Source organism: Numida meleagris, chromosome 14 (genome assembly GCF_002078875.1).
Source record: "Numida meleagris isolate 19003 breed g44 Domestic line chromosome 14, NumMel1.0, whole genome shotgun sequence".
NCBI lineage: Eukaryota > Metazoa > Chordata > Aves > Galliformes > Numididae > Numida > Numida meleagris.
Genome location: NC_034422.1, coordinates 6,094,076 through 6,116,123, shown reverse-complemented (window position 1 = coordinate 6,116,123; position 22,048 = coordinate 6,094,076). Strand labels below are relative to the sequence as shown.

Genomic DNA, 22,048 nt, shown 5'->3' with positions numbered 1-22,048 from the left:
AGAGCAATTACAACATTTATCAAGAAGAATGTGTGTAATGACTAAACATAATCCCCATTAACTGGAGAGAGGGCGAATAAAGTCAGAGTTCTCTAGGGTCAAAAACTGCAACTGATTGGAGAGTATAGGAGCTGGTAGAAAATGGCTGTCTGGGATCTTGAAATGTCTTTCATTTAAATGTAGGATTTTAGCTGCTTCAGAAAATCCTGCTTGTTTTCCTACGAGCTCCTACTACTGTTCAATAGTAAGCAATTACCCAGTTCTTTTTTTCTGAGGAAGAAAAAAATTGAATGTTCCCCACCTCCCCGTATTTGTTTCTTTTTTCTTTTTTCCTTGCTTTTTGGCATAACATGCTGAGGGGAGAGATGATGAGAAAAATTAGTGTGCAAAGCTGACTATTTTAATGTGTCTTCCTGTACCTTCCCTTTGAATTATGCAAGAAAAATGTATGCGACTAGATAACAGGAATTACTTTACAAGACACTAAAGCAGCCGTCTTCCTTCCGTAGCTCAGAATAGTGGAATTTAAATGCCTTCTCTGATTGGATTTAGGAAGAACTATCACAGGCTGCCTCCTTTGCTGCATCCCCAGCCAAGATAGGAAGTTCTCAAGACTAAAACTGGTTTCCTGCTGTGCATTCTTAGGTGTTCCTTTTGTGAAGCTACTTCAGCGATCCGGGTCTCCTCTATTCTTCCAATCAGGCTCACGGTGTGTTAGAAGTAAATCTGCATGTGCCCTTCCTTTTTCTCATTTTGTGCACTCCTTGTTTAATCCTATCTTTACTCCTGATTTCCCTATTCTAATTTTTTTCCATAAAAATGGACATCTTCACTCTCTGCAGGAGAGAGATGGCTGATCACTTTGTTTCCAGGCTAATGCTTCATCATCTCAGTCATGTTCTGTGATTGTTATCCCAGCACGAAGGGTCTGAAGGTCTTCTTGCCCCTGTCCTGGAATTGATTATCAGCATTTATGGCTTCAGCACAATTTCACAATTTGACCTGTTGATGGAGAATTTAACCAAAGGTTTATTTTGATGTGAAAGTAGCTAGAATACACAAATGCTGAAAATAGCTGGTGACTGCTTTCTGACATTTGGTTTGAGTAGAATTCTTCAGGGTTCAAGCCAGAGTAAGGCTTGTCCAATTTCCCTCTCTCTCTTAATCTAACTGCAGAACTGTGGAGAAGGGGAAGATGCTTCATTTATTGTTTTTTTTTCTGTTTTTCTTCTCCATTCAATTTGAGGTTCGCAATCAAATTCTTCTTTTTATAGTACTCTGCTCTTGTCAGTTTACTGTGCACTCAGTTTCCTCACAGAGAAACATAATTCTTCAGACATTTCTCTTTAGATGATCAGTACTTGGATTAAAAATTTTGCAGTGATTTTTGCCTCGGGGAAACTGGAGGCTGTCCCTTGGAAATCAACTTTGTTGAAATAATAATCCTTCATCTACTAAATGGAGAGAAAGTGTCCAGCAGAGATCTCTGGAGTGGTTTTGTTTGCTGGGTTTTTCTTCGAGTTTTTATTTTCATCTTAGTAGTATTTTAATTTCTTTGTGATATATGAGATGGGATGTAAAAAGCTGGTAATCAATGGTGGTATATCTGACCTTTGCACTACTAATGTGATGTCTGTAAAATTAATGATGAAAGTATTCTTGTTTTTACGTAGTATAGAAAACCTTCAGATAACATCTTGCAAAGTGATGAAAGGAGAATTCTGCCGCTGTCAGGTTTGAGGCTTGTTTTCTATTAAATCCCTTTTGGGAATTAGAGCAGGAAAGACATGAATAATCAGTTTTTAAAAATAGTTTAATTGTCAGAATTTTGTTGTGGGACAGAAGTAATACCAATCAGTCTCAGAGAGGGGACTGATTTACAGCCATTTAAAAAAAATACTGTTATTTACCTTAGAATATTTAGTTCTGTGTCCAAAGCCAATGGGAGGCAAAACCGATAAGCCATGTTCTCATGGGTTTTTTATTTCATATACACTGAGTATCTTCCACTGATAGAGAAACGAATCTGCAATGGAATATCAAACAGAACTAATCTAAGAAGTAAGTTTAATATTTATGGATTTTAGTATTTAGACCTTGTAAGTAACTTCACAGTGAATCAGCCAACTCCGTTCAGCTGGAAAAATGTTTAAAAAGACATTTGAAGCCACCAGATGTCAGCATGCTTTGGGAAAAGAAGATAATAAATTGATGCTGTCTGAAGGAATACTGTGTTTGAAGGAGAACAGGCCTGAAGCAACACAAGTGTCATCCCTCTCTCACTTTCTCTGCTGAGACCGCACAGAATCTGTAACTGCCGTGGCTGGTTTGGAGGCAGCACTAATCAGCACATCCCCCTGTAGATAACACAGTTCTGTAAGCATTTTCAAATATCTTGTTACGAAGATGAGAGAAGCAGCAGTGTCCTGCCAACTGTGTGCTCACCGCTGTGGGCTTGGCAGCAGTGTGGCTTTGGAATTATGCATGCTCTTCCTTTTGGTTTCTTTCAATCCACTGTTCAATTATCTTACCAGGCCGCGGGACCTCTCCTCTCTTGATAGCAGTTCATAAGATGTGGAGGATACTCTGATTTTGTCCTGTAGTAAAGTAACTGCTGCAGCTAAACTGTGCTAGAGAACTTTCATCGAGGCTGATGGATGCAATTTCTTGGGCTCCAAAACACGTCTTAGCATAACCAGACAGAACTTCATTCAGTCTTTCTGGAGATCCACCTTACTCTTGATGTGGGCGAGCTCTGAGAAACTGCCCTTTTTTTTGAAAAGATACATGAAACACTGCACTTTCATAATCCTTTTAATTTGGATTAATTCACACATATAAACAAATCAGCTCTCAGCATTTCAGAATTGGCACGGCACTGGGTTCTTAACTCTGTATTACTTTTTTTTTCCTTTCATCATGTCAGTAAAGCAGGTCAGGTTTGAACTGAGTGCTGGACTTCACTGCATCTCTCAAATTTCAAGCTCTCGTGCAGACTCCTTAGAGTTTCTTGGAGCCCAACTATCAAGTTTTCTGTGTTCTTGCCAAAAAAATTCTACTCCTTTGTAAACAAAAGGCAGGAGGCAACAGCTTAGTTAGTTTCATGTACTTCCTGCTTCCCTCTAGGAACTTAAAAGAATTACAAAGTTGGGTTTTTCTGTTGTTTTGTTTGGTTTTTTTTTTCAGTCATACCAGTTCCACATCTTGTTCCATGTATGTGGTCTTCAGCAATTATAGAGCAACCAGACTATTTCTCTTTGTCCCCCGGTCTTGGAGAATCTTACTTGTTGCTTGCTTCCTTTCTGGAGGAGGAGAGGGATAAATGTGGAGGGTTCTGCAGTTACCATTCAGACAACCATGCCCTTTCTGTTCAAATAATTCATACCCTAGTGACAAATGAACTGTAGTATGCCCAGATCTTGACCAAAAGTATTTTTATAGCTGAGACTTGAGACGCAGCTAATTAATCTCATGTTTAAAAAAAAAAAAAGAAAAAGAAAAAGGTTTGATTTGTCACAGGAGCTTTAGTGATGAAATTTCATCCCCTGGTTCATAATTAATCATGTAAAAATACACCCAATGCATTAAAGAAAAAAGTTAGTGAAATGACAAGGAAAGGGACATATCATCCTCTTAGAACAGGTGTAGGTATATATTTATATTTTATGTACTTTTTCATAACTATTCTAATTTGTGCTGAAAACTTCATGTACTGATAAATAACTTCTACTTGGCTGCATGAAACTTTTGTTCATATTTCTTTGTGATATTTTTTATTTTTTTACACATCAGTCCATTTACACTTTCAGTCCATCTTTCTCATCCGTAGTATTTCCCTGTTCATTTTATCCACTGCATCTTCTCTGCTCATCATTGATGGAAGATTCTGGCAGCACGGCCTGCATGTGGCTCCCTCCTTGTGTGCTGGCATGTGATGGTGGCACCGTTGTGTTCTCTTCCTTTCCCTTTTTACTAACAGACGCAGACCAAACTGGAGCATGCCCGCATTAAGGAGCTTGAACAGAGCCTGCTCTTTGAAAAGACCAAAGCTGACAAACTCCAGAGGGAGTTAGAAGACACTAGGGTAATGGTTTTCACTATTTAAATAACAAGATTTGTGTTGTGGAAGATTTCTGGTGACACAGTCTGCTGGGTATAACACATGCTGAAAGAGATCTTGCTCCTGCCACGAACCTCGTGTAGCTGGAACACTTCTAAAAATGAGCTTTGCTTTTGAATGTCAGTGCAATGTGTGTGTATAGCTGTATATGTGTACTCATTTCTTCAGAAGAATTCAGGTAAGATGACGTCAAAGTGCAAAATCAATACTTGGTAAAAAGTGGCAAGTGGGGCTGTGTGAGACTGTGAATAGACATAAAGGAATGTTCAGTGGTTCATTTTTAGAAGTAGCAAAGTTCATTATATCCAAGAGAAATAAATTCCACTTTGCCAGTGCTTTTAACACAAACTCAGAAATGGTGCTTGTGCTGCTTGCTTTGCTCCATCAAGGTTTGCAGTGACTTCTTAATTCTTTTTTTTTCTACCAATGAGACAATTTTTTTCCTGGGTGTCTCAGCAGCATTAGTAACAGCGTTGCTGTCAAAATATTACTCAGCATTGGTCCCAAGACAGATATTCAGCAGATGTTGTTTCCTAGGATTTTCAGCATGTTCCTGAGAGAACAGAGGTTTTTCTTGCTAGGAGGGTGCTAACTGTGTTCAGTTGTATTTGGAACAAGGCTCACAGGACTGGTGTAGTTGACTTCAGCAGTTCAACATGTGTCTGTTAGCAAGGTCTGTTGTGCTATAACATTTTATTATGTATCTGTGCTTATTTAAAAGTGAAGATCCAAGAAGAATGAAAAGCTGTGCTGCTTAGGTCTATATCTGGGTGTCCTTGCACCTGTAAAACATGACAGGTTTTGGTGTATTTCTTTCTTTTTTTTTTTTTCTTTTCAATTTAATATTTGATGAATAATTCATAAAATCTCAAATCCAGGAGATCTGAAGTGACCACGATTCCAACTAATGCTCTGATCAAAATCAACTCTGAATAATTGTGAATAGTGCAGTTCTTGGATTATTGAGTGCCAGGTCAGTGATGTTCTCTCCTCTAACAAGCATGCTTTCAGAACATGCAGTTAGACTTTTCTTTGTAAGACCGTGAAGCTAAATTTTCACACCAGAAAGCCCTGAATGTAATTAAAGAAGGAATGGTACACAAAAAGTACCAGTGACAGCGACTTAAGGGACCGTGTGTGAGAACGGCACACAGACAGATTACTGCCAGTTTTCTATTCAGTTCATAGAAGAAGGATCTATTATTTAATTACTTCTGATTGAATCCATATCCTAACAAATACAGGTTTTGTTTGTCAGTGCTGAAACAAACGGCATCCAGCGCTCTTTGAAATATTGTGGTTAAAACCTGAGTTATGTAAAGTCTGTTTTGGTTTGGTTTAGATGGATATATTCTATACATTCAACTTTTGGATGTTAAGACAGAGGAAGTTAATTATTGTTGCATGTTAGATTTGAAATACAGTATTGAAATGTTTGTATCGTGCTGTAAGAAAAGATAATCTCCTTGCAGCACATCAGCTGGGAGCGTGTTAGAGCAGTGCTGATGCTGGTAGAGAATCCCTGGCTCTGAGAGGAGGGTGGCTGCTTCACCACGCTGAGCTGAACTCTGTTCTGTATGAGCAAATTGGGCACATTTTAAAGTGGGTCATTCTGTGGACATCCAGCCTGGCTATGATTACTAAAGAGAGCACAGGAAGAAGATTCTTACTTACCTGTAGTAAGAATTTCCTAATAATCACATACCTTGAACTTGATACTGTCTCAGTATTAGTGGGCACACCAACAGGATCAACTAAATGTTTGTAATAACCTTTTTTTGTTGTGAGGAAGTACCAGAAACTGATACTTCATACCTTTCTGCCAGGCCCGGTTTTGTACAGGGAATCTAGGTCATGCCTAATGATATGCCATTGTTGATAAGTGCCCTTTGTCCTAAATTCCTTACACGTAAGTACATATCCATTAAGATGCTGTTGTTGATTGTTTCTGGAATGTGGCATCTTTATAAAGAATAATGGATAACATAACAGATACCTAACAGGGCACTATTCAGGCTCTATTATTTGGTGCCTGCTTACAGAAACCCTGTAAATCTGCTTCTAGAGGTGAAGAATCAGATACATTTTCAGTGTAGAGCAATGCAATGGAAATAAACCACAAGTACTGGTTCTTTTATATCTGATAGTGTAAGTCTTTCATGGTCACTTGATGTAATGAAGCAATGAATTTAATTCTGCCTTCTTCTTAAAGTGATGAGTTTTGTGCAGGACAAGGTGTGAACTTCATCTAGATAATACTTTTTTTCTTTGTGTTAGAAATAAATAAAGCAAATATTGTTATCTTTCTCCAAAAAAAAAAAAAACAAAAATTCATCACAAATCTTTAAAACTTACAAAGCACAATGTCAGCTGGAAAGAAATGCTACAATTCTCTACTTGTGAATCATTTTTTTCTGCAGGATCATATTTTTTTTTTACCTTTTCCCCTTCTATAAATTGTTTCATCAATAGAGAGGATGAAAAAGCCATATATATTTTTCTTCTATTCTGCCCACAGCAGAACAGGCTGCTAAACACTTGACAGTTTTTGTATTGTGCTCAATATTCATTTGTTTGTCTTTATAAGTACCTGCACATTTTCAATAATCTCATTGCTTTTTACAGTGGTTTATTCACTGCTAACTTCAGATAATACTTCCTACACTTCTTTGTCCATTCCAACCACTTTCTTTAGGGAGATGACAAGTATGAACTCTTCTGGATAGACAGGGATAGAAAGTTGAGTATGTGTCATAATATGTATAACTGATTGCCTTCTTGAAAGCGTATATATATTCATGCATGCGCACGGCTCTTCTTGAAGTTAGTGTAGGGATGAATATTACAAATGTCCAAGAATGTCATCTGTAATAAGTATTATATTGCTCCTTAAAAGGGAGCAATTGCAGATAGTAGCATCTTTTTCAGAATGTTGGGATAATAAGAAGGCTGAAGCAGTGATTTCCTAATTAGAAATCATTGTTCTGGTTTTGTGTGATTTTCATACCAGAAATTTCTTCAACAGTTGTTGACAATCTCAGATAAAGTGAGGAAGCTTTTTCAAGCAAACAATGGAGTGGATATGGAAGGAGTTTCAAAGGATCCAGATGCTAAAAAGGCAGTTGTATTTTTTTTCTGACAGTCTCATAGTCGACTGTAAGATGAATTCGGAAGCAATTATTACTACAGCTAGAGAACTGGAGGTTCTCTCATCTTTTTTCCTTCTGCTTTAAAATGGTTCTGAGAAGCATTTTGTTAAATGTTGGGAATGTACGTAAGCAGCTTTGCAAGCTGTTCTTTAGCAAGTTGTTATTTCCAGATAACTTCAGAAAAATGAGTTTAAATAAACTCCACGTTTAGGGAGAACATAATATGCGTGCAATACAAAGATGTGGACATCTGTACTTTTTCTTTCTTTAAGCGATGATTTATACGTAAATGAATTAACACTTGGTCTTGTTTCACAGCCTTCCATATGAAAGCAGTATTTTCTTAAGATTTCTTTAGCATTTCCGTAGAAATAGGAGTTAGCAGTGAAGCTCAGTGGTCTTATAATCCAGAATGCTGGTAAGAGGACGCTAATGATGTTGGTTTGCAACACTTGGTGATTTCTTTTCACTGTGGTTTAAGTGTCTCTGTGTATTAAACTTACGACTTTTATAATTCTTTCTTCTTTTCTTAAAATGCTGTTACACATAGGTGGCTACAGTATCAGAAAAATCTCGCATCATGGAACTAGAAAGAGATCTAGCATTGCGGGTGAAGGAAGTAGCTGAGCTCCGAGGGAGATTAGAGTCTAGTAAACACATTGATGATGTGGATACTTCTCTTTCATTGTTACAAGAAATAAGTTCTTTGCAAGAAAAAATGGCAGCAGCTGGCAAAGAGCATCAGCGCGAGATGAGCTCTCTGAAAGAGAAGTTTGAAATCAGTGAAGAAGCGCTGCGGAAAGAGATCAAATCACTTGCAGCTTCAAATGAGAGAATGGGAAAAGAAAACGAATCATTGAAAACTAAGCTTGATCATGCCAACAAAGAGAATTCAGATGTAATAGAGCTGTGGAAATCGAAGCTGGAATCTGCAATTGCCTCCCATCAGCAAGCAATGGAAGAACTGAAAGTTTCTTTCAGCAAAGGTGTAGGGGCTCAGACAGCAGAATTTGCAGAGTTAAAAACTCAGATGGAGAAGGTTAAATTAGACTATGAAAATGAAATGTCGAATTTAAAACTGAAGCAGGAAAATGAAAAATCTCATCATTTAAAGGAAATTGAAGCACTGAAGGCAAAATTGCTGGCGGTCACAGAGGAGAAAGAGCAAACCCTGGAAAACCTGAAGACCAAACTGGAAAGTGTGGAAGATCAGCATCTAGTAGAAATGGAAGACACTTTAAACAAATTACAGGAAGCTGAGATAAAGGTAAAGGAGCTAGAAACACTGCAAGCCAAGTGCAATGAACAAACCAAAATTATTGGTAGTCTTACACAAAAGATCAAAGCTTCTGAAGAAAAGCTTTTGGACCTTGCTGCACTTGAGAAAGCCAATTCTGAAGGTAAATTGGAAATCCAGAGACTTAGCGAGCAGCTTGAGGCAGCAGAGAAACAGATACAGAATTTAGAGGCTGAAAAGGTTGATGGAAGTAGCAAGGTTTGTATCAACATCCATCCTTTTATTTTTACTTTGTTTTTATTTTTACATTTGTACTGCTTTAACCTGCTGTAGAAAACTCATCACAGAAAAAAAAACCAAAAAACCACCTTTTTATTGACAGTGTATCTTAGTACCATCTGAGGAGGTTTAGAGAAAGTGTTAACTGGGTCAGATCTGTTAATGGGGTTCTAGTGCTTGGCCTGCTCCACTCAGCAGAAGGAAAACATGCCTCTGCGGAAAGCTTTGTGTTACGGAAGGTTGGTTTTCTGGCTCATTTGGGAGAAGAACCCCACATCTCAATATACAAGCTTTTGACCTTTGGTGCTAGAACTATTCTGATAGTGACATGGGGCTCCATGGGGATTTTTTTTCTCTGAGGATTACACTGAGTTGTAGAGGGATTCTGTGTTCTCAGTTTGTGCTGGCAGTATCTTTACTACCTTCCCTCTCATCAAAGATGATGATGGAAGAGGCAAGAGAGTGCCATTAAAACCAAAACAAAATCCTGGAGGAACTTTTCTTTAAGATAAAGGCACTCAGCAGTCTTGTCAGGGACCTTTTCGTAGTAATTTTGAAGCACAAACTGCAGCTTGATATATCTTACCAAGATTTTTTTTGTTGTTTTGGATAAAATATCTCTTTAAGGCTGTTAGTGTGCTGCTCAGTACTAGAAAGTTGTTCTGCCACTGTAGCTAGAAACAGAAGTGCTAAGATTTAATTTCATTCAGGGGTTTTGGGCAAACCCCCAGTCTGCATAACCTGGCAAGCTAGAGCTCCAGTTATAAGAGTGGTGGGACGGTAGCTGGCAGTAGCTCTCCTAAACCCTTCACAGACGGTTCCAAGATACTTGATTTTTGTGGACTGCTGGCACCACATTTTTAGCTCACACTGAATTTCTGCAGTACCCCTGGGTGAGGTACAGAATCTTTTGGAAAAAGGCATCCCTATATGTGTATTGGTGTGAATAGCCAGTTGGAACATAAAATGTTAAATTTATCCATTCAAAAAATTAAAACACTAAAGAACCAAAATTACCAATTTAACTGATGCTGTAACTGTTTGCAAATGTTTCAGTGTGCTCCAGAATGTCTACCATCAATTGTTTTAATTCTAAGATAACTACATCTCAATTATTTCACATGTGTTTCAAGATCCAATTAGTACTGTGATGTAGTCGTCAGTGGAAATCAGCTTCACTCAGTTAACACATTACATTTTTTTCTTCTTTTTTTTAAATTTTCATTTTGTTCATCTTACAATGATTTTAATGTTATAGTTATTTCCTTCAGATTCAACTTTTAATTTCCCTATTTTTATCATTCATATTTGTAATTTTATTTTACTCCATCTAACCATCTTTGTTAGGCTAGTAATCTGGCCAAAGAACTGCAGGGCAAAGAGCAAAAGCTTCTTGACCTTGAGAAAAACTTGAGTGCAGTAAATCAAGTTAAAGATTCTTTGGAAAAGGAACTTCAACTTTTGGTGAGTAATCCTCAAAAATTTTGTCTTTTTCCTTTGGATTATGGTTGTCGTGGTGAGAGCGTAATTAAATTCTGAGGATCCGTTCTGAGTAAGGAAAGTCTTCCAAAGCTCTTTTACTTACAAAAAGAAGGCATTGGTTCATGACCATTAGGATCCATCTCAAAATCAAAAGAACATCTCACTTGACTTGTGTTTATCAGGTGTTCTGTTTAAACAGAAATTATCAGTTAGAGAACTTCAGGTAAAATATTAAGCCAAATCAAAAGTGTCATGCAGCTTAAGTTTAGACTATTAATTAAGGAACGTGTGGCCTGTTAGCACTATAATTGTTATATAAACTAATGCTCACTATAGGAACATCTTGCAAATGTTTTTTGAAGACATTTTTCACCTGATTCCATTTGTAAGTATTCTGTGGATGGGTGCATTTCTCCTGAGAAACTATACTGTAGTTAGCAACAGAAGACATGCTCCTTAAGCTTGACTGTCCTGTCATAAAATCTTTCCATGGCCATAGTATTTGAAGTTGATGTCAGAGTCTCACTTATTATCTTCTTCAGTATCCTCCTTTGTTTTCCACTGTCTAGCATCTCTTCCTGCTGGTAGAGCTGGAAAGCACTGGTATGAGATTGATCATAGGATTGCAGATGTCCACTGTGCAGCCTTTGAATAACATGGGTAGCTTCTTACATTGAGAAGCCCAGAACTCATGTCTCTTACACTGGACTGCGTCTGCAGTTCTGTTGTTCTGCAAGCTGATGGAGAGCTTATTTTGGAAGCTCAGGGATTTGCTTGCAACTGAGGCAAGGGAAAGGTCTTGCGTTACGTTGCTGAATATATCAGTGCTAAGCTGATTCAAAAACTTCAGTTTTCACTCCTATCATAAATAGATATGGTTTGTTTTCTACACGTAGAATACCTAATATAAATTTGGTGGTTGAATTATACTGTTAACATCAAATCTTACCTTAGGTTTTTCTCCATTTTTCAGAAAGAAAAGTTTACTAGTGCAGCTGATGGAGCAGAAAATGCTCAACGCACTATGCAAGGTATGTCTGCTGCTAAATAAAGGAAAACTACCAAGCTGCAGAAAACTATACTGCAAAATAAAGTTTTCCTGTTCTTTCAAATTTAAACTTGGCAACACAGCGGTTTCAGAAGCTAGGGAAAAGACAGGGCTACTTGCACTCTCTCCTCTTGAGAGCAGCATATCTTGCAAGTAGGTGGAATTGTTTGCATCTAAGTAATTACTAACTTTCTCTTTAAAATTTTACTTGCTTAGAAACAATAAAAAAACTAAACCAAAAAGAAGAACAGTTTGCACTCATGTCTTCAGAACTGGAACAACTGAAGTCTAATTTGACTGGTAAGGAAGAAATGGAATGGAATGTTTTGAAATATGCGTCAGCTTTGTGCTTTCTTATGCCTCCTGCTCAGCTTGCCATATCTTACATAGTATGCAATGCTTTCACAAATGCATACACCATCAAAAGAAAGTCTTTTGTGGCATTGCATCTAGTGACACAGCAAGGTGGTCATTGTATTAAGTAGTGCAGTAAGGCAAAAGATATCCCGGCTGAGTGTATTCCAAATCAGTAGTTAAATTCCTGCTTTAACATGGCAACAAAATCATGCTGTGATAATGGTCTGGTACCTGACAAAGACTTAGTGACCAGACAGAAGCATAAATAGTATTCTCCTTTAAAGACTGCATGTTGCTCTGATTCTCTACTTCTTCCTGTCTCTCACAGGTGGGAGGCATCCTCTATCCTTCTAGTTGTATATCTCAATTTAAAACTGATTTAGAAAGAAATTAATTAATACCCTGTAAGCAAGTCTTTCAAGGCATTGTTGGGATTCAGGTCATACGAAAGGCTGCTCTTGCCCTTGATGACAGTGCCTGCCCTGTATCGAGTCATCATGCTGGGGCCCCCTGCACAGGAGAGATGTGGACCTGTTGGGTGTGGGGGAGGGCAACAAGGATGATCCGAGTGCTGGAGCAGCTCTGCTCTGAAGAGAGAGCTGAGGTTGTTCAGCCTGGAGAAGAGAAGACCTTACAGCAACTTCCCCCTACCCACAGGGGCCCTATAGGAAAGCTGGGGAGGGATTCGTTAGGAGTATACTGATAGGACAAGAGGTAACAGCTTTAAACTAAAAGAGGGTAGGTTTAGATTGGACATTAGGAAAAAATTTCTTCACTGTGAGGGTGGGAAGGCACTGGAACAGGCTGTCCAGAGAAGCTGTGCGTGCCCCATCCCTGGAGGTGCTCAAGGCCAGGTTGGATGGGGCTGTGGGCAGCCTGATCTGGTGGTTGACAGTCCTGCTCATGGCAGCAGGGTTTGAGCCTTGATGGTCTTGAATGTCCCTTCCAACTCAAACCATTCTATGATTTCTTTTTTTTTTTTTAACTCTAACTTCATGGTGCTTGCATTGTTTCTTCCTGCTGTGCTGAATAGTTGGTGAGGTGTGCATGTCTCTCCTATTATATTGCTTCATTACTATCTGATTTCTATAGTACAACTTCTTGTGTCCTGCAGCTAAGTGAATCACTTCTGAAACAGCGATCTATTAACTACTTGCTTTACCACTATCTCTGAAGTGTTCTGCTGCAGCTCACAGAGCAAAGTTCAAACTAATTATAATTTTTAATTTCAGAAAGATAAGTCAGATGGTCTGTAGTATCAGAATAGTTTTGTTTACAGTTCTTTATGGTTTTCTAGCTAACCTGTGCATAACGTTTCTGTTAAGCTTACTGGTCTACTAACCTTTGTCTTGTTCAGTGATGGAGAATAAACTGAAGGAGAGAGAAGAGAGAGAACAGCAACTGACTGAAGCTAAAGCCAAACTAGAAAATGATATTGCAGAGATCATGAAGTCATCAGGAGACAGCTCTGCCCAGCTTATGAAAATGAATGATGAGCTACGCTTAAAAGAAAGGTATTCCATCATGTCATAATATTTTCATGTAAATTCTTTACTCCTGTGTTCTCTGCTTCTCATTTTCTCTTTGCAAATAGCTGAGAAAAATAGTCCTGGGTGTCACGTTGATGTGACAAGTCAATATAGTCTATCAGACTTAATTCATCAAAATAGTCTCCGCACAATGATTTGAAGACAGTCTTGTTTTTTTTTTCAGTTTCTACAATTCTGTGTGACATGCACTTTTCACTCTCCAGAATCAATGAACATTTTAAGAACATAATGTTTCATGATTGTGCTTCATAATTATTTGGTTACCCAAAAAAACTTATTTTATTTGAATGCGGAAGAGACTCTTGGGTCTCTTTTTTGACCAGCAAGAGGAAACGTGGTTTCTTTCCAATAAAAAGTATTCTATGCACAATTTATCTTCACAGAACCCCAGGCTGGGCTCAAGTTAACTGGCAGCAGTGCTGCTCTGCGCACAAGCAAGTACTCATTCCCACTTGTGTATATTTAATTTAGCAGAACGTTCCATTTATGCTAAATAATTAAATCTCTTTCTGTTTGGACAGAATATAGGACTTCAACACAATTTAGGGCCTTTTACCTCAGAGTTTGTCATGCTGTCAGCAAAAAGTAATGTTCTTTTATTTGGTCTTTTTAGGCAGTTGGAGCAAATACAACTCGAGCTTACAAAAGCAAATGAAAAGACTGTTCAGCTTCAGAAAAACGTGGAGCAGACAGCACAGAAAGCTGAGCAGAGTCAGCAAGAAACTCTCAAGACTCATCAAGAAGAGCTGAAAAAAATGCAGGATCAACTAATGGACATGGTAAGAAGTTTAAAAAGCACTAGCTAACTATGTGGAGAATAGTTAATATGACGTACCACTGCATCTTTAATTGTGTTCCAACTGTTCTATTTTCTATCAGAAAAAGCAAATGGAGACCAGTCAAAATCAGTATAAGGATCTTCAGGCGAAGTATGAAAAAGAAACTTCTGAGATGATCACTAAACATGATGCAGATATCAAAGGGTTTAAGCAGAACTTGCTGGATGCAGAAGAGGCACTGAAAACTGCACAAAAGAAAAATGATGAGTTGGAAACACAGGCTGAGGAGCTGAAAAAGCAAGCAGAACAGGCTAAAGTATGTATACTTTGTTACTTTGCAAGTAATTTCAAGTTCAAACCTTTGTATTTCACTGACTCACTGATTTATTTTTTTTCCTGGCTTCACCATTTCATAGTAGTTTATTTGCAGAGTTTGTTTTGAATTTTTCCATGGTAGATTAATGTTGATTAGGGAAATGAAGCACACACAGCCAGCTGGTTATTGTCTGTAGGTTACAAAGGAATGCATTAAATATGATTCTTATCGTTTTATGTTCATAGATACCTGGTACAGTACAGTAAGTTAGAGCCAAATATTATCTTCGCTGTTACAAATGCACGAATTTTAAATAAAATATGTTATGAAATACTTCATTTAAAGGTGTTACACACTTGAAATAATGCTCTGTAGTAGTATGATCCTGTGTTATGTGCAGCTATTTGGTATGGATCTTGACTTAAATAATGTTTTTTTTTTTCTCCTTTTTCTTTGACATTGCTGCTTACTTTCATCTCAGATTAGTTATTGGCTATAATCTGTTTAATGCTTCAGCAAAATGTTTAGTATATTAATTGGCAAATAAGTCAACTTTTAGATACATCACTGATGTGGTGTTTTGAATTAAACAGGTTATGGCAATATTTCTTGGGCAGAATCTTGGGGAGAATTAGTTACAGAAGGTTACTTTGGGAATTGAAGGCAGTATCTAATGTGCGTTTCAACTTAGATTCTGATGAAACCATTCTGTAGCTCTTCTTTCTGAGCAATTTTCATTCAGAAAATTCATTGAGAGCAGTTTAAAAAACACGATGAGGTCTCGGATGGAGGAGCCTTCAAACCATGATATTTTTAATGTAACCACCAAAATATTTTCTTGTGGATGTTTTGTAATGAAATATCATTGGTGTCTTGTCAACAGTTCAGTTTGTAGAGGGGCTCTGTGCCAGTGTATACGTGATTTTTTTAAACTTAAATTACAGTAGCACTGTTTGCCCTTAATCCACATTTCTCATTTGTCTGCTTGACTTCATTTTTGTTTTCCCTTCTCCCTGACTTTATTTCCGTAGTCTTTAAGCTCTGTGTTAGCATCAGCCAGAAAAGAGATTGAACTAATGTCAGACAAGATGAGGGATTTAATATCAGAAAAAGAGACTCTGGCACAGGCGGGGAATACTCTAAAATTAGAGAGAGAGTCATTGTTATCACAGCTTCTAGAGTTGGAGTCAAAGATTTTGTTAGTTCAGCAAGACCGAGAAGAGCTTTGGACAATAAATGAAGAACTTAATTCAGAAAATAAAAAAATTCTAAAGCAGAAAGAAGAAGCTGAGGCCAAAAGTCATCAGGAAAGCACAGAAAAGGTAGCGCTGATTTCTGAGAGAAGCAAATTGCTCTCTGAAGTAGAGACAGCACAGGCAGATCTTCTGAAGGCAACTCAAGAAAATGATGCTCTCCGGTCTTCAGAGTCAACCTTGCTCCAACAGTTGAAAGAACTTCAGGCCAAAAAGGATGCAATGGATGTGGCATATCAGAAACATATCAAGGAACGGGAAGAGCTGGAATATTATCAGAAGAAGCTTTTGGAGGAGAATGACGTAGTCATTAAAGATAAACATGATGTCATTCAGAAGCTGCAAAGTTCTTATGATGACCTGGCTAGAAATCAACAAGAGCTACTACAAGAAGTGTCCACTCTGACTGCAGAGAGAGATTCAGCCCAGGAAAAACACCTGGATCTTAAAAGTACACATATAGCCTTAAAAAATGAAATTGACTGTCTGTTGCAGACAAATCAGAGTCTGCAGTCTGAGAAAGAGATGCTCCTTAAAAGCAGAGAAGAGCTGTGTGTGAGTTTAGCCAATTCTGTTAGTGAAAACCAGGTATTAAAAGTGAGAAGAGAAGAGATGCAAGCAGAACTAGAGACTCAGCATGAGAAACTTGAAAAGATGACAAAAGACAATATGGAGTTGAAGGCTTCCCTTTCTAGTCTCTCTAATTTTCTTGAGGAAATGAAATCCTCCGCAGAGGCATCTAACTCTGAACGTATTCACTTGCTTCAAGAGAAAGAGGCCCTTTTTTTATCAGAACAAAGGCTTTTGGCTGAAAGGGAGGAACTTCTAAATGAAAATAAGACGATTACTGAAAAGCTCGCTAAGGCTACAGCAGATGCTGTGCTTGCTGAGAGAGCCTTCACTGAGAAAATAAATGAATTGAACTTGGAAAAGGAATCTGTTTTTTCTAAGACACTGCAGTTTGAAAAGCACAGTGAAGCTCTTCTGCAAGAGAAGGATGAGTTGGAGAGAAAATACTCTGAGCTTCTTGATGAGAAGAAGTCTTTTGAAAACGCAGTTTCTGATATGAAGAGAGAACAGGAGCTGGAGTTCTCAGCCAAGAGAGTTCTGGTCCAAGAGAATACCACACTCAAAGATTCCATTGAAGCTCTCGAGGAAGAACTAAAGAAGAAGAATCTAGAAAATCAAGAGCTCATAGCCTGTAAATCTGACCTTTCAGATCTTCTGAAGGAGGCCCAGGATGCCAAAAGAACATTAGAAGACGAACTGGCTGCTGTAGCACATGCCAAGCAGGACCTGTCATCTTCATTCAAGACCTGTTCCTCTGATATAGAAATACTGACCAGAGAGAGGACTGAATTACAAGATAAGTGCCAGAAATTACATGGAGAGGTTGAGAATATGAAAGAAAACTTAACCGTAGAAAAGAAAGCTAGAATATTGGATAAGGAGTCATTTCTGTTGGAACGTATGGAGCTACAAAACAACATTTGTTTCTTAGAGAAGGAAATGGAAGTGATGAGAGAGAAAAATAAAGAATTTCTGACTGAGAAAGAGCTTTTGGTTCGGGAAAAAGAAAAATCCGAAGCTAAACTGGAGGAAGTAATTAAAGAAAAAAAAGTCCTCTGTACAGAGACAGAGCAGCTGGCTTCCAAAATAGAGCAACTGAAGAGTGACTTTACTTCCCTGTCTGTATCAAAAGCAGAGCTTGAGGACTTGCACGGCTGTGTCTCCAAGATGCTAGATGAACTTCAGCACAAATATGAGGTGACTGAGAAGGAGAAAATGGAGGTAGTTCAGGAAAATGAAAGTCTGCATGCTGAGTGGAAGAGTCTGGTCATCATAAATGAAGAAATACTAAAAGAGAAGGAGAAATTGTCCAAGGACTATTACAAACTGCATGAGAAAGTAGTAGCGCTTCTAGAGCAAAATGATGCAGACTTCTCATGCAAACTGCTGGTCTCTGGGGAAAAACACGAGCTGCTGCTGGAGGAGATGAGCAATCTGGCTTTGAAACTAAGAGAAATAGAGACTCTTCGGGCCCAAACATTTATGCAAAAATTTGAGGTATTGAAATACGTAAACAATCAAGTATGGTAGTACTAATACTCAGCACTAACTCAATGGTTTCCTCTCTGCACTTCATTGCACAATCAGCACTTCACCTCCGTATGAACAGGCTGGAGTTTTGTTCTCATTACCTTGGATTTTTTCAGGTTGTGAGTCTGAAGGACATTTCAATTATAACATCAATTTTTAAATAATTTCTAAATATAGGAGCCTATGTTGTTGCTGAATGTTGCAAGAAAACAGCATAAACTGTGAATAAAAGGAAGTTTTGTTTTCTGAATCTAGTAGGAAAACTGGGCAGCTCCTCTGTCAAAGTACTTTGCAGCTTAAGAGCTAGAGGAGGAGTTGCAGCAAACTACAACTCTGAGGTACACCAAAACCATACAACAGCATACTGCTCCTGTAAATGGCACTGCGTTAAAAAAACAATGCAGGAGAACTGTTTCAATTTGCAATATAAGACTTCCAGATATTAGCATCCATTGTGTTCTTTTTATTCACAGAAGTGTTTTGTATTCACCGCCAACAAATTCTGAATAGTATTTTGAATTTTACTTTGGCTTGAAGCCAAATGATAAAATCATTTTTAATGCAAAAAGGATTCAAGATATCCTACAGGAATGCATTATGCCTGCCTAGATATTAAAATATGCTTATGAAGTATTTCATTTTATGAGGGCATAATAAACAACACTAAAACAATTTGATAATTGGCTTTATTTCCTATTTAATTTTTAATTTATTCTCACATTTTTAGCATTTTTTTTAATAATTTCACATTTTCTGAAAATAGAGCGGTCTGTTGGAAGTGAATATCTACTGAACTACTACTCTCTAAAGTGTTCAGAAATCTAAGAGCAATCAAAGCAGTGGTAAATAGAAATCCAGGTAATTAAAAAGAAGAAATGTGCTTCCTCAGTGGTGACACAAGTATGAGATTCCAATCGATTTCTGCATGGAATTGAATTTACTCATGTCCACTTATTATTATACTTTATGCAGCTTCAGAATGCAAGTAAATTCCCAGTTGGAGTCCTTGTTTAATTGGAAAGCAGCTGGCAAACAGTGGAGCTGTGCATAAAGTACTGTGGTTCCTCTTTTGCTTTCACGTGTCTCACTGGTAATACTTTCTTCCGTTCCATCCCCCCTTTATACACAGGCTGACAAAAGGGCAGAAGAAGTTTTACAGACTGTGGAGAAGGTGACCAAAGAGAAGGATGCCATTCACCAAGAAAAGATTGAAACTTTGGCGTCTTTGGAGAACTCCAGACAGACAAATGAGAAGCTGCAGAATGAAGTAATCATATTTAAATGCTTTTATATGAAAAGTATTGCCTAGCCTGTAAGTGATTTGGATCTTTCTTGCAGTGCCTATGTAGTATCTGAAGTCTGTGTTCTAGGCTTTGGTCTCTTTCTGCTATGAAACACAACTCAAACTGATGCTTTGGTTCCCCGAGGTTGTGTGGGGTGTGGCCTCACACTGCAGTGAAGTGCTGCAGGGTCTGACCAGGTACAAATTCCTCTGAGCTGTGTGCTGCACAAAAGCACAAGCACAGCTGTCCCAAAGAACTTACAGACCAACAAGTACAGCATTCCTCTAAGCGCCTGTTCTTCAGTCTGTGTGCTGCCACTCTGTCATACATCAGGGTTTGAAGGCAGGGAGAACGTCCTCACTAATCCCCTCTGCACTCTTTGGCCCCAGAATATCTTCATCTGACATCCAACTGGCAGCTTTTCTGCAGATGTGGAGCACTCTGTGGCCTGTTTTTGATCACAATTTCATCTTGTGCAGCTCTCCTAATAATGGGTAGTAGACAGCTGGGCTAGCCTAAGTGCCACAGCTTGTTCAGAAACAGTAATGTTTTCCAAGGAGATCTGATGGCTCGAGAATTAAAAGCAATGACGTTAATGATGGCAGGAGTTCCTTTTGGGATTAAAAAAAAAAAACAAAAATCAAGCACAGGGTCCTGTAATGCCATGAGAGTGGCTGAAGATTATCTGTTATGTAATATAATGTGTTGGTGAATGCAAACAAATAAGGTTCACAAGCCTGTGGGATTTCAGTGGTAGATGGCAAGCTCAGTAAATAGATAAGCAACAACCTGACCTGTGCAACAAGATCTCCAGAAGGAATTGATTTCTTATGGTTGCAAGCACAACATTCAGCCTTCTGTTTCTCAGAAATTAAGGTATGGTAAAGGAGAACTTCTTATCAGTTACTTTAGAGGAATAAATATCAAAGGGAAGAGCTAATTTCAACAGGAAGTATTGAGTTATTAAAAAAAAAATGCTTTGAGTTGTATAGCATTTAAAATTGAGGTGCTTTGGAGCTTTACCTTTTATACCAGGGCCTATACATCAGATTACTGTAAGCTGCTCTGAAGAGGAGATTGAATTCTTTGTGCTCTGGACTTGAATGTAGAAGGGCTTAACCTGTTCTGCTGGACAAATGCTTCTCAGTACAAATGGTCTGAATTAATTTTATGAATAAAAATGACAAAAGCTCAGCTCAGGTCTCTATCTTCCTGAGTACTTTTCCGAGTGATCCACCTGAAGACAGCATGGTTCATTTCTGTAATTAGTATTTTTTCCTCTTTAAGTTGGACATGCTTAAACAAAACAACTTGAAAAATGAAGAGGAACTCACTAAATCAAAGGAGCTTCTGAACCTAGAGAACAAGAAAGTGGAGGAACTTAAAAAAGAATTGTAAGTATTTCAGTGTGCATTCATTAAACCATTACTTTGTATTTACATTTACCTTTCTTTAAGAAAAAGAAGTAATTCAGTACTTCTCTGGTATCCTTATTTATAAAGCAGATATTATTCAAAATGAGGTACTGGTTTGACATGCATATAGCTTGAAATCGGAATCTTGCTCCTGAATTTCTAAATGTTACCGAACAAATCCTTCATTCAAGCTTTGAAATACTTTGTTGGAGGAAATATCTCGTTCTGCCACCTGAGGGCACTAAATTATTTTAAAAGCTTTACTGTAATCAAATCCAAACAGTATTTCTTTATAAGTATACTTGGAGCGTCAAGTAGTTCTAAGAGGGTTGTTTATAGAAAATCGAGTTCTGCTTTTATTTCTCATGGTGGCCATATCCAGTGTACTCCAGTTGCCACACTATGCTCTTATTTTCTAACTGGTACCGTACAAATGACACGTATATAAATATGTAAAATTAGAGTTGATCGCTTATCATTTGAGAAACTATTGCTTATGTACTACAATGTGTAGCAGTGTACACAAAGTAACCACAAAGCATCTGACATAGAGTGATTTGTATGTGCAACGTTATTGCACCAAAGCTGTGAGAGTGCCACTGTGAATAAAAGCCCAGCCACGTTGTTGGTACCATCCTGGAGCTGCAGGTCCCCCAGCTCTGAGATGTTATGCATGAAATTTCAAGTCTGCATTCCCCCCTGCACACTGAGAGCTGGAATGTAGAATTTGGACCAGTAGGTAAGAGAATCTATGATTAATTATTGTTATTGGTTCCATAAGTCATTTTCTGACAGTTCTTACCAGTGCTCTGAGGCCAAGGCAGGACACAAAGGAAATCAGCACACAGAATGAATACTTAGTTTCTCTATGTGTGACCATTCTTAACTTGCTTTTAAAAACCTGCCTGAATAGAGAGCAGCCCCATAGAAGAAAGGTGGGATTTTGTTCTGCAGTTCCTGCCTGCCTCTGCACTCGTGGGAAATGCCAAAGCAAAATAATCATTTCTAGACTAGCTGCTGTGATGCTGGGGCAGCGTGGGGCTAGCAGACTGATTTCATGGAAAGACAAAATATATTAGACGGTAATTTTTCAAGAGAAGACTGCTTTGAACAAACAGTCATGGTTAAAAATAGGTATGCTCCTGCATCAGCAAGTATGTTCATACCAAGATTATCTGAATCAACTTTCAGTGAGGAGAGCCAGCCAGCTCAATCCAGGTCTAGGTGGATTGAAAACTGGTCAAGGAGTAGATAACTAAAACTTGGTGTAGCTAGAGATCAGAGGTTGAGGAAAGGATTGGAAGATCTTAAGTCATATTACGTGCTAAATTCTGAAGGTAAATCAAGCTTCCTTTTGTTTAACTGTGCCCAGTAACAGCCCATAGAGTTCTTCTCTTCTGAAGCACTTGAGTAAGTTTCTGACTTCTGGGTTCTCCTACCTCCCACAGCTGTACAAGTATTTTTAATATTCCGGTCAGGGTTTAACTCTCAGTAATACTGGCACATAGGAGCGCTGAGACTCCATTTTATGAAAACAAAACGCAGTCATAAAAGTTCCCCTTTCATGAAGTTAAGCATACTGTGTTCATTTTTTTAAGATGTACTCAAACGTTAGGTCAGTAACTTGTCTCACAGGCAGGTGTGCAAATGTTTTTTTCAAAAGCAAGTTGAAAATAAACG

The 22,048-nt window shown here is 38.2% G+C and overlaps 1 protein-coding gene across 11 annotated transcripts in view; it reads left to right on the top strand.

Annotated features, from left to right (window-relative positions):
• Positions 1-22,048, top strand: part of CLIP1 (CAP-Gly domain containing linker protein 1) — a 64,431-nt gene that overhangs the window by 29,914 nt on the left and 12,469 nt on the right. For 3 of the 11 annotated variants that reach the window (XM_021412691.1, XM_021412690.1, XM_021412693.1), the window contains exons 9-18: positions 3,980-4,084; positions 7,820-8,764; positions 10,133-10,249; positions 11,241-11,298; positions 11,532-11,615; positions 13,030-13,186; positions 13,836-14,001; positions 14,102-14,317; positions 18,800-18,937; positions 20,241-20,347. In XM_021412691.1, coding sequence (XP_021268366.1) covers positions 3,980-4,084; positions 7,820-8,764; positions 10,133-10,249; positions 11,241-11,298; positions 11,532-11,615; positions 13,030-13,186; positions 13,836-14,001; positions 14,102-14,317; positions 18,800-18,937; positions 20,241-20,347 — 2,093 coding nt within the window. Of the gene's footprint in view, positions 1-3,979; positions 4,085-7,819; positions 8,765-10,132; positions 10,250-11,240; positions 11,299-11,531; positions 11,616-13,029; positions 13,187-13,835; positions 14,002-14,101; positions 14,318-15,348; positions 18,780-18,799; positions 18,938-20,240; positions 20,348-22,048 lie in introns of those variants that run through there. The other 8 variants (XM_021412682.1, XM_021412684.1, XM_021412683.1 and 5 more) reach the window with 6 other exon arrangements.